We start from the raw sequence: 12,983 nt of genomic DNA, 5'->3' as shown, positions 1-12,983 counted from the left end.
GTTTGGAGGTAAGACAGCAGGAGTTACACAGTTGCTTTGTTTGGTGTAGAAGTTGGAAAGAGGATACTGCACAGATCGAGGCAATTATACGGACAGAGGACAGATTTCCTAGCCGAAAACATGCAGTGGTAGAATACAATAATGTGTTTGGTTCTCACTGAAGTTCCTATAGCACAGTCCATATTCTATATCAAGAGGCAAGAGAGTAGTTTGTCACCTGCAATGAGCTGGCAAATTTGTTGTCTCATTCTGTTTTTCACTCCTCCTGCTAGTTTTCATTAAAAGACAAACACCAGACATTAAGTACTAAGCAAGAGACAGAATTAACTCAGCTGGAGTGGAAACCAAGTACGTTGATAAACTGAAGTGCATTGATAAATGCAAGCAAGTTCAGTAGAGATCTGTGCAAGATGGTTAAAAGTCTGGAGCATATGACATGATACAGAAGAGGCAGGAAGGAGCTTGATTTGTTCAGCCTGGAGAAACGAAGGCTCTAGTAGTCTGTTCTACTAACTGTCTTCAACTAATGGATGGTTATGGAGAAGACTGAATTAGACTCTTCTCAGACATGCACAGTGGGAGGACAAAGACACAACAAAGGGTAACCAGTATCACAGAGGAGACTGATTAGATATGGAGAAAATCATCCTCAGTGAGGGTGATCATACATAGAACAAAGTTGCCCAGAAATATGGTGGATCTCCATTCCTGGATATCTTCAAAACTTGACTGGATGAGGCCCTCAGTAACTTCATGTAACTTTTGAAGTTGGCCCTGATCTGAGCTAGGGAGTGAATCTGGTGACTTTCAGGGGTGTCTCCCAACTTATTGCTTACATCCTTTCCCACATGAGTAGCTGCTGCCTTACCTCTCACTAAGAGAACTAAATCCATGTACCCAAAACCATGAATGGCTATCATGATACAAGTTTTCTATTAATTTCTAGTTTACACTATAGGTAAGTTTATGGAATCATTATGCTAGAATAAATCATTTGCCAACAGCTGAAAATCTCCCAGATGCCAATATGCAAAAATATTATTTTTAGGTATCAGATAGGTGTGATACAGTTATTAAGTATGGAGTCACCTGACTGAATTGTAAATAGCCAGTGGAGTTTGGTCCTTTTCTTTGGCCACTCTCATCATATCCAGAACAGCCATTCCAAGGCATTCTTCTTGTGTTTCGTGAGTAACAGGCATCTGTATCCATCCATCCAAAAAATCATCTCGCCACTGAGAAAGAAGAATGCAAGAAAGCAAATCAAAACTGTTGCACTGCTGCTCATCAAGAAAAGTTTTTTGGGGTGTGGCTTGGGGTTTTTTGTTTGTTTTGTTGTTTTGTTTCTGTTTTTTTATTTTTAAACTGCATTCTTTTGAATTAAACCCTTTGTCCACAAAAAGCTGCACATGTTCATAATGGATACTAGCTACCATCATGCTTAGAAACACTGTTTTCAAAATATTTTTGTTTCAAATCTCAGAGATCCCTATAGAGAGGATGTTGTTCTACATTGTGTCAGTCCAAAATAAAGTAACGACCACTGAAAGACTTCCATATGGTAGTGGCACAAGAACGAAGCTACACACTCATTGCTCTCCCCACAACTGCCATTTGAGCTTCATCTCTCCAATACACAACACGACATGGGATTTCATTTTCATCTTGAGTGGACTTCAAGCTGTCAAAAGAGCCTACACAGTCACTATGAGAAGATGTGAAAGGGAATAAATAGTAACAATCTTTATCAATTTGCTTTAAAAAATAATCAAGCAAATCGTACCTGTGCAAATAGGTAAGACATGACAAGATCATCAAGAACAGGGCTTTCTGCACCTCGAAGAATGCCATATCGATATGCTCTGTTGGTGCCATTGCAATACCAGTGGGGAAAATAAAACCTATTAGGAAATATTAAAGCAATCATCAATAAACAGATACTTTTGCTTACCAACACGAGGCATTATCGCTTTCACAAACATGTAATTAGTGCTGGCTGGTTTGGAGGACCAATATGAAGACCTAGCTAGTGAATGCAAGGTTTTGGATCCAGTTCTTGGTGTTGTAAAGTACTACAACATTAAGTAGGGCAATAAGCTGTACTGGTAGGAACAAGAAGCTCTGCAAAATTATCCTTACTAATCAGAATATAGAGAATTTTGTGTCACTGTCTTCCGGTTTCCTTTGAGACAGTTCCTAAAGAAACACTCAGGCCACATTATACAATGTCAAGAAACAAAACCTTTTACATAAAGAAAACTGACTGTAGCTTTAGATGTCCACATTCAAAAATCAGGTTAGAGGAAAATGGTTCTATTTGCAGACATCTGCCTGATTACACACGATAATTACTCCGCATTTCAGAACTGCCACTAATTTCAAACAGGCAAGCATAGAAGAGATGAGATGTATCATTATTAAGAAAAATGTTATTTTGCTTCTGCTATATTTTTTATTATTTGTTTCTTCAATCTGACATGCAAACATATGGTATAGACACAATCGATAAAATACATTATTCAAATCTACTGCAATAATTTTGATTCTTTTATCTATCTCATATCTCTTAAGAATCTGTCCATAACTTCTTAGAGAAACTATCGTTCAACTAAATATCTCATTGTTTGTGTTTTCTCACATTGTTTTACCATGAAAAGTACCTAACATTTGATTTAGATTACCTTATCCGGTAAATTAGGATGAGTCTGGTTGCTTCATCTACGTGGAATATGTGATTTGGGGGATACCACATTCTCTCCGTTTCACTCATGAGTGCAAACATGTTATGATACACTGGCATGATACCTAAACAAGTAACAGAGAAGGAAACATTTATAGGAAATTGTTTCCACAAAGAATGAACCTTATTAAAAATAAAGTATTGTGGGTTAAAAGTAGCAGATTGGCACATGTTCTCCAAATATTCACTGCACTGCTCTATCACTGTCAACAACATTGCAATCATGACCCCATAGCTGTTTTTTTGCTGGTTTATTTTCTCATCCTTCTTTTATGTTCTCTGACTGCAGACTGTGTTTACCTGCTATCCTATACTTCACTGTTAGATTACAAGATTTTCTCTGTATAGCATTTAATACAATGGCTTCTTAGCCTCTCAGTTTAGTAACAGCTAATAACAGTACATTACCTTTTTCCTTATCTTTTCAAAAAACAAAACTAGGCATTGATTTTAAGATTTTAGACTGACAAAAATCAGAAGTAAAAGCAATACAAAGAAAGTCATCATGACTAGGACAACCACCTGTCATTTACACATGAGTAGCTCAGCTGAGAACAAAACCAAACACATATTGTTAATTAAACTAAACTGGAAAATATTTTTTCCCCCTCAACAACTCAGGATTGCTTTAATGAGAAGTCGCAAGCAATCCTACTTAATTACAAACTATGGAAATGAGTTTAGCATCAGCTCTTCAGCAGCACCAGGATTCTACTTTGGCTTTTGGGCTCCCAGCTGAAAGTACAGCCTAATAACAGACACCAAAGTATTGTACTCTGCTTGCAGTGCTGCGCATCCATGCAATGCCAGCACTAGGATTTGGAAAACTGTGTTTACATTACAGCAAGACACTTTGGGGGAAGAAGGCAAAAATATTTTAAAAATAACAGATAAAAGACAACAAAAGTAACTTAGAGACAAAAGATTTCTGGAAAAAGGCAAAATATCCACAACCCTACCCAAAGACACAGAATGAAATAATTGAAATTCACACAAGAAACCAGGAGAAAAAAAAAATTCCCTTATCCATTTCTTTCTGCTCTGAACAACATCTAGGTAACTACTGAAGGGGGCAGACCCAAATTTCTTTCATCACATCTAAAGTGCATGTAAGACAATCAGTTAGAAAAAACCCAATCAACTCCACATATAAAACCGCTAAGTTTGTGGAGCAAAAAGTAATCTAACAACTAGCTTAAATTCTACATAATGGGGTTTGTCTCTGTAGGGAGCCAGTAAGAGGGCTAAGAGCAAGAAGTCTATTGTGCAAATGTCAGATTAAACTGCTGAAATCTACAGGCTAATCATCTGACACTTGTTTAAACTAAAGCTTACCAAAATATATCAAAACTACAGGTCCTAACACATGATTTTCTATGAAAAGGAGCCATAGACTTACAGGAAACTACAGAAATGGAAAGCATTATGTAAAGAGAAACCAAAACTGAACAAAACCCCCAAAGGAATAACCCTGAAGGGATTAGTAACTGAAGGACTGGCTGTACATCTAGATGTTGCAAATTTATGGTGCAGTAAGACATATTCAATCCATCAGAGTTTTGATAAATATCCAATTAACTCCATTTTATGGCATTTAAATCTATCCCATGCAACCAAGTATCGTTCTCGTTTGATGTGTGAAGTGGGATCAACTAGATTATGTTACAGATCAGTTGTCTACAAAGCAGTAACAACTGACTTAGCAGTTTTAAGGCTGTGTGGTGCCTGTATCCCAAATAATTTCAGATAAATTACAGTGTAATATATGTGAATCACCAGCCTATTTCTGGATTCTAGCCAGATGCTAAACACCATTCAAGGCAATGCTGAATATTTACCTAGTCTCATTAATACATTTCCCTTACCTATTAATAATCCCACATAAGCACACTGAACAAGAAAAAATTTCCAAGTCATATTCTTAAATTCAAATGTTAAGCTGCTGTATTTCACCAAATACATGAGACAGCCCCGCCTCTCAAAAAAACTAAACCAAAACAAAGCACCCCACATATGTCAATCCAGATCATATCATTGCCATTGTGAAACTTTAGCCAAACAAGGAACATGACTTTGGAATTCCCCCTACAAATCAGAAATGTTGACATTAACAACAACAAAAATCTAAAAAATCCTCCTTGCTGTCTTCCTATATTTGAAAAGTAAACTGTGAACTCACCCACCTTGCATACTTTAGCAATTCCAAACGGTAACTTCTACTACCAGTGCTCAATGACATACGGATCATACGTGTTTTTCAAGAAAAGGAGTTACACTTTTTCCATTTTTTCCTCCCCCTTAAGAATCATGCAATTGTGCCAGAATATTGCTACACTTGAAATTATACCAGTAGAGCATCCCCTTACTAGAGTCTTTAAAATTGTCCACAAAAGTCTGACAGAAGCAGAGAAGCCAGAAATGTAATTCATGTAATTCTTAACAGCACTATTAATTGCAGGGACTTTTCAGCCAAATGATAACTGCAGTATTTAAGTGTTTTCTCCAGAAACAAAATGAAAATCAAAAGACTGGAGGTGGGGTGGAGGTGTGTGGGGGTGGGAAATGAAAGTCTTCTGATAAAGCCATTTCAACAACAGTAAAACTTCTGAGAAATGTATTTTCAACACAAGTAAAATCAGAAAAGCTGTTCACAGCAGGTACTAAAAAAGGTTTGCCTGGATTTCTGCACTGCACTAACCATGCTATCAAATCAATCAATAATTAATTAGGAAAGGAGACAGTGACTCAGACATAATAAAGCAGAATTGTTCCCCACTTTGCTTCTCCAGCAAGAGCTATTAAATACATTTTCTAGACTATTGCAAAGACAAAAATATGACTATCTCTTTGCAAGTCTTTTATTTAGTACGTAAGGCTAAATATAGAAGCCTCACCATGCTACATAGACTGTCAAGTAATATCATGAAAGGCTGTAACACAGCCAAAGTTTATTCCTCAATCTTCTACCTCAAGCCTAAAACAAACCCCAAATGTTTTGCATAGTAGTTTCTTCCTTTCCTCGTTACGATTTCAGAGCTCCACATTGAGACAAGTCACACCACTTCATTTACCCTGAAGCAGCTAAGGAAATACAGCTTTTCTGTATTTCCTCCTTTGTTGGCATTGGGTACCCTTTCACCCATACAGTATGTTTTCATTTGGTAATGTCTCTCTGTAAAGAAAAAACTGAAACAAGAAACTGTAAATCACAAAAAGCCATGATACCACTATGAAACATGGAAGCCATACGTAGTCTATAGTAGCAATAGTGTCTTATTCAAATTGTCAGTTCAAGCATATAAATAAGTCACTAGACATATACAGATGAAATGGCTGCATGGAGTTAATGATTAAAATCAATTTTAAAAATCTCCAATAAAAAAGTACAACACAAACATTTGTCAGTTCTCACACACAACTGTCAAGTAAACTATCTAAAACCTACAAAGCCTTGCACACACCAGATGGATATTTTCTTGGCTTTTCATATATAAAAATAGTCTTACCCTCACTTCCATACAAACTGGAGGCTTACTGAAATCTGACACCACATTCAATGTCGCTATCCTGTCAATAGGATGTTTTCTGAATAGTTAATCAAAGCACATGTTTCCTTTCTTAGCAAAACAGAATTGTCCAGAGTTCTGACTAATACATTCCTCACCTTAGGGAAGAGAGGGGAGGGCGGTTGTGTGCAGATTTTCAGGGAAGGCTTAGAAAAAAGAAACTTAGAAAAAAAACCAACACCCACTCACCCCAAATCCCCAGTGGGCAGTTATACTCAATGGTAATGCTAAGCCATATGAATTCTGGAAATTCAGCACATTAAGGATAAGTCTGCTTAAACATCTCTAGCTACCAAGAGCGAATCTCCACTGAACCGTACAGGCAAAGAAGTACTACAGATAATCACAGTCATCACATTACGCAACACAGCCACTCCCTTGAAAATGTTTAATTGAGTGCAGACACTGTCAGTGCTTGGTCACATTAAGTGTTTTGAAACAGTGTTTTTACTTTGGTTTAATTAAATATTCTCTGCTATCTTTCCAGGAGGCACCAGCAGTTTTCAAGGGGAATACCATGAAACTTCCAATCTATTTGCAAATCAGATGACTGAGAATTAAAAGGTTCCTAGGTGGAGTTTCAGTTGTTTTTTAATCAACATTAAAAAACCCAAAACAAATGACCAAACAAAAAACCAAACATAGAAGCCAACTAATTCAAAGTCTTTTGTTAACTGCTGGCTGCCTGTCACTCACCAAACCAGTCAGGATTATCAAACTGGTTCCCTCTTGGGATTCTAGTTCCATTAAAAAGTTAAGATTTCAGGGTTTAATGAGCCTAAGAGAAGGGGAGGAGGAAAATTAGAACAAAAGCCTGCCAGAAAGTAGACGAAGTCAGATATATCCTACAGAAACGTAGGGTTCATATACAGCAGGGAGACAAGCCATGGAAGAAATGCAAGACGGTAAACAAAACTATGGTCCTTGGCTGACCTGCCAAAACATTTTTCAGTGTGCTATTTAAATGTTATAGTTACATTTAAAGTCAGCATATTTTGCTACTAATTTATTACACTTTTCAAGGACAGGGAACAAATTTATTTGGCTACCATCAAAGCAATTCTTTGCTTATAACTGTTTTAACTGTGATTTACAAACTCATTTACCTAGTGCAATACAAAAATCTCTTCACTTTGTTAACTTTAATTCAGTAACAATTTGGATTACAAATACAGATAATGTATATACATATTATTCAGCCAGTGGAATAAATCAACAAATTGTTAGTTTAAAAATCAAAATAAAATTATTTTTCCATTTAACACTAGGCTTGTATATAATGTATTATTCTGGCAAGTTACAATGTATAGTCCATAGTTGTTTGGGATTTTTTTGTTTTTTTTATTTTTTTAAGTTACTTTATCTGATGATAAAATCTCTTCAATCCACTTACAAGAGACTGGGCAGTATCTTATTGCAAAATCATTGGTATAGCTTAGTTATATATTACACAAAATATCCTTCTTTCTGTATAGAAATAAATATATCCAGGATTCAAATTCAAAGACTTCCTATGTTCCCAGTAGTCCGTATCTGATTTACCTACATCACAACAAAATTCCGTTCATGTTATTTTCAGTTACACTGACTAATTTTTAAACACAGTTTTCTAGATTTTTTCATAATTTACACTTTGAGTAAACCAAAAATTCTAAACAAGTTTATAGTTATTCTGTAAACAATCACATTTACTTATTCTGTAAAATATCATATCAATCTTGCATTATCACTCTCTCGCATCAACTCTGGTGGCTTTCCCAAACCATTACTACTACTTGTGTTCAAATGCTCTTGACTGATAGTTTTATAAACTGATTGTAAACACATTAAAAACAGCTTAAGAGATGCCATTTAAGATTATTTGAGAGAGCAGAGAAAGGGTTTAACATCATGATTTGGGAAAACAAGTCTCCGATACTGAATTCAGAAGACGCATCTAACACAATGATTCTGTAATCTCTAGAACAATTTCTCCATCATATTTCATTTCCACCATCAGTTAGTTCCTCTAATACCATTTTGTCTCTTAGGACAAGAGCAAAGACTTCTCTTGTTCTTGGTGTGAGATTTATAATTTTTTACATGGCAATTAACATACTAGTTAACAGAAAAGAGCTGAATAACACTACTGGCCAGTCGATTTAAACTTAATGTCACGATATTTCATTTATTCTTGCATTTCTGGTTAGAAAATGTGATATTCTGTTTCATGTTTAGACAGTTTTCCCTATAAAAATACAAACCTACCATAAGTTTCATAGTTATTTTTTAAAAAAATAAAAAGCTGTTTTAAAATAAAATAAGAAAAGGCTTAGGCTCAAACTGGCATGCAACTACAGAACAATACTTATAGCCAGACTAATGTTTATATAGCCAATACATGCCATATACAACAGATCTAAAGTCAAGTCAGCACAGACTGGAAAACCTTCAATTGTTTGAACTGTGTAAAAGGTACATAACAAGAATGTCTCTGTGACTGCTGATGTTTGCCTAGATCCAGTCCTGCTTGCCACCAATAACAAAGTCATACTTTGATGTAGCCAGCTCTGCTATCAAGGGATCTAACAATTGCTCACATCAGAGAAAGTTCATTAACAATCACCAAATCTGTTACATTTCGGACATGCTTACTACCTGAACCACTCTCTTAGCTATGAATCAGAATACTTCATGAACAACTCCCAAAAGAAAAGTCTTGCCAATATAAACATTATGTGACTGTATAGGCTTTGCAGACCTACATGTTCTGCCATATAACCACAAAACCTCCTACAAAAAAACCAGAAAATAATAAGAAGTGGTACCTCGTGATTTAAGCACTAATAACTTATGAAAGAGAACAAAAACTTGCAGCCATTTCACTCTTTTCCACCAATTTAGAAAGAAATGAAGTTACAAATTCCTTTGAGAAAAAGACTGTATAATACTGCCACAGTAGCTGCCAGGCAGAAACCACTATTCAGAGGACTTTGTCTACCTCAGCTCTACAAGGATGAATGATAAAACATTTTATTTATACAAGTAACTATAAATCACTACTGATGTACTTTAGAAACTCTGGTGAAGAATGCTGAAACCATAGCAAAACATAAAAACAACTTGATAAGGAGTACTATTCACAAAAAATTATTTTTAAGATGGTCAAGTATAAAAGGATACATCTATGAGCTAGGAACTAGCCATGCCAGCAAAACAGAAACTAGTACCCCAGAAAAATAGAAGCCTTGAGAAGTATTGGTGAGGTCTGACAAAACAAGCAATAGGATACCAAGTCTTCAGATGATGTCACGGGAAAGTGACATCCAAAAAAATTGGATTTATGGATTAGCAGGAATTGGATTTTGTATGTTTGTGATGTGGGTGAGAAGAATATCATACAGGGCCTGGGCTGTGCATTTTCCTGGGGAACTGGAGACAGTGCACAAAAACCAGTTATGACATTCAAGCTAAAAATGTCAATCAATTATTTTACTATGGCACATAAATATCTCTCTAGGGTTGGTCATGGCGAAAGGAGACGAAAAACATAACTTGAAGAAACATCTGAAAACTGAAGCAAGGAAAATTCAAACCAGAGAAAACGGATGAAAAAAATGGAAAGACCAGCAATAACAGTAAAAGCTCCTAATCAAACTACCAAGGTAGTTACTATTCCAGTGAATTCAAACAAGGATGGGAGGTTTTCTGACAGACAAGCTTTAACTAAGTGATTCTTTAGAAGAGTACCTGAAAAATTTGTGTTCAGAGGACTTCTTACTCCCGAATCACAAAAAAAGTCTAGTCAGATAGGAAGCAAAGGAAGCAAGGCACCTGGTGTCATGGTTGATGATGCAGTATATTCTTTCAAAGACCATGTTATTTTTAACATACTGAATTTGATGGATCTAAGCGCTCATCAGTTTAATATTCTGGCAAGTTGGTACATGAATATCTAAGTTAAACAAAGAGGCATTCTGCCCACCACTATCTAGTAAAATTGTTCTTTATTTCACTCCCTCAGCAACACCCTCAGTGACTACAACAGTTTTTATTTCCATTTAAAAAAAGTAACTACCACCTAATGTAAAAACTCAATACCACTAACACTCAGAAAGTGAAGAACCTCCCTCTCCCCTCCCCCTGACTAGCCTTACACACCTTTAGATGCTGTACCTGAGTGTCTGAACTAAGCTGACAAACCTAACAGAGGCAAAACAGAAGCCCAAAAGACATCGGCATGAGTGTTAAGAAATCCATCCTTATTACAGAAATGAGTACAGGCATATTTTCTAAAGTGGGGAGATAATTTTTTTTTTTTAATTCAACTGGAGAAAAGAGACTACAGAACCTTGGGAACACAGTGGAAGCCATCTGGAAGATCTTGATTTGAGTCACCATCAAGAAGGTACCTTAACTTTGAGAGCACTCCCAGGTTCACCTGTCAAACTCAGACCTACAAGGTCGTTAAAGCAGCAGAATCTCACACACATAAAACTCTGCAAATACCATACTACATCCTCTTGATCTCCCAGAATGAATCCCAGGCAGTGCTTATGCTGAACTCATTATATGTGCTTATCTGCATAAAGCTCTCATGTTATATGAAGAGCAACTCTACAAACTCAGGCTTTAGTCAGACTCTGCCATGCCTAAAGAACTCCAAGGAACAACAGGACTTAAACCCAGAAGAATCTTTATGAAAGTAGCATATACAAGCAAATTGCCAACTCACAGCATGCAGCTGAGTCAGAACAAGACATTCAACAGCACAGAAAAAACGCAACAGATCCCTCACAAAAGTAAAATCATTAAAACTGTATTTAAAAACAGTAGAGCAATTAAAAGACAAAAATTGCAAGAGTGTAAGATGTTTGGAGACAATAAAACGTGCAGTCAGAGCCAACAGCTTCACATTTATGACCTACTGGAAAAGAAAGATTCGGAATTATAAGCCTTCCTTTAAACTCATTTGCACCTGAAATGTGGCAGTTGGAAACCTAAAAGACAAACCCAGCCTTGTACCACTGACAGCCCAAAGGAAGATAGGGAGAGACTCTATGTATGTGGGTGTGCACATGTGCATGAGGAACAAGACAGTCACTTTAATACTCAAAGTTTATTAGAATTAATTTTTTTAATTCAGAAATTCAATGTACTGTCGCAATGAAAGAAAGAATGCACAAAATGCATGCCTGAATTATTTTACTGTGGGTCTCAGCACCTGTTCATATTAAACTCTGGGTAAATGTAACAACTCAAAGGCTTTCTTAGATATAAACATGTTTTATTTATTTATTTCAAATATACTACCCTGTAATTTCCTCACTTTATTTCCTAAACAATTACAAAAAGCATTAACCACACACACATACAAGCAGTCACATTATATCTAATAGAACAGTCTCCATCTGCAAAGTGATTAAGCATGTGCAATGTACAATATATGCATAACTTCCAGAACCAGTCTGTTTTGCAGGGTTGCATCAGAAAGTAATTCAAGTTATTTCTAGCTCCTGCTCTTATTTAACTATCCAAACTATATCTCAGCTCAATGGAAGAAGAATTCCAGGTAAAAGACAGTATACCCTCAAATTATTTCGAAAAAGGATGGCAGTCCAGTCACCCAATTATAATCTCCATTTCACCACAATTCCAACAAGAACAGTTTTGCAGCCTGGTGCTAATTACTTCTGAAAGAATAGAGAGATTAGCATTTCAGTTAAAATGCCACCACTTTGATGAGCTCTGGATTATTAAAAACTTTCTTGCATTAAGTTGAATTTCACTCCTTCATTATCAAAACTGTTATGTATATACTTACCACAGGCTTTACAGGCAACAGCGCAAATCTCTTCTGCAACATATTCTCCAGCTGGAAATTGAAGGTAATCTCCTCCTGTCTTCCCAGGAGAATGATAAAGGTACACTTGAAGCAACGGTTCTGCCTGCTTGGGTGCACTGGTATTCCCATGGATGTCACCATTCTGGTGGACAGTAGAAGTTGCTGTACCTTCCATATTTGTCATTGTAAGACAGGCCATTGTTTGTTTTGGTTCTGTTCAGAGCATTTGCCTAAAAGAAATGCAAGGAGTACTTCTTGATTAACTGTATTTGGTTTTGCTTGTAATACTCCTATTTAATGACAGTACCATTCTGATCCAGGAAAAACATTAACAGTTGAGGACAACAGAATGGCTTAGAAGGTTCACTAAAAGTTGAGTTTCTCTTTGATTTACTACATAGCCATAGACTGAAAAACAACAGACATTATGACAGGAAAAACAAATACATCAATTGAGAGTCCAACTAGAGGATTTATTACCTCTCATTGGATTTTAGACAATGTGTGCTCACCTGTCCAGTTGAAACATGCTAGTTAAACCTGAAAGCCAAAATAATCCCCTTAATGACATCTGTGCAACACATGAAATTCCCACTTTAAATGCAAAGATTGCACTGAGAACTTATAACACAAAACAACTAGCGAGGTCACAAACTGGCACTGATGAAGAGAAGAGCAGGAATAGCACCCTTCAGCTGAGTCTTAGTCTTAAGCGGATGCTTAAAAGAAAACAAGTGCTAGCTGATGTGAGATTAAGGAAGCTCTAAAAATTTGATTTTTTAGAAACGTAGAACGGTTTGGGCCACAATAAGGTTTCCCCAGGGCCTTCTCTTCTCCAGGCTGAAAAACCTCA

At 36.4% G+C, this 12,983-nt stretch overlaps 1 protein-coding gene across 1 annotated transcript in view; it reads right to left on the bottom strand.

The window, feature by feature from the left end:
• JAK2 (Janus kinase 2) overlaps window positions 1-12,344 on the bottom strand; it is a 47,634-nt gene extending 35,290 nt beyond the window's left edge. The window contains exons 1-4 of the mRNA XM_082013642.1: window positions 12,110-12,344; window positions 2,682-2,805; window positions 1,784-1,901; window positions 1,090-1,235 (exon numbers count right to left, since the gene is read on the bottom strand). Of these exons, the coding sequence (XP_081869768.1) occupies window positions 1,090-1,235; window positions 1,784-1,901; window positions 2,682-2,805; window positions 12,110-12,329 (608 nt within the window). The 5' untranslated portion in view covers window positions 12,330-12,344. The remainder of the gene's footprint in view (window positions 1-1,089; window positions 1,236-1,783; window positions 1,902-2,681; window positions 2,806-12,109) is intronic.
• Window positions 12,345-12,983: the final 639 nt, after the last annotated feature.

The sequence above is a fragment of the Phaethon aethereus genome (assembly GCF_964289735.1).
Source record: "Phaethon aethereus genome assembly, chromosome: Z".
In the NCBI taxonomy this organism is placed as follows: Eukaryota; Metazoa; Chordata; class Aves; order Phaethontiformes; family Phaethontidae; genus Phaethon; species Phaethon aethereus.
The sequence above is the reverse complement of the archived record's forward strand: the minus strand, read 5'-3'. Positions and strand labels throughout refer to the sequence as shown.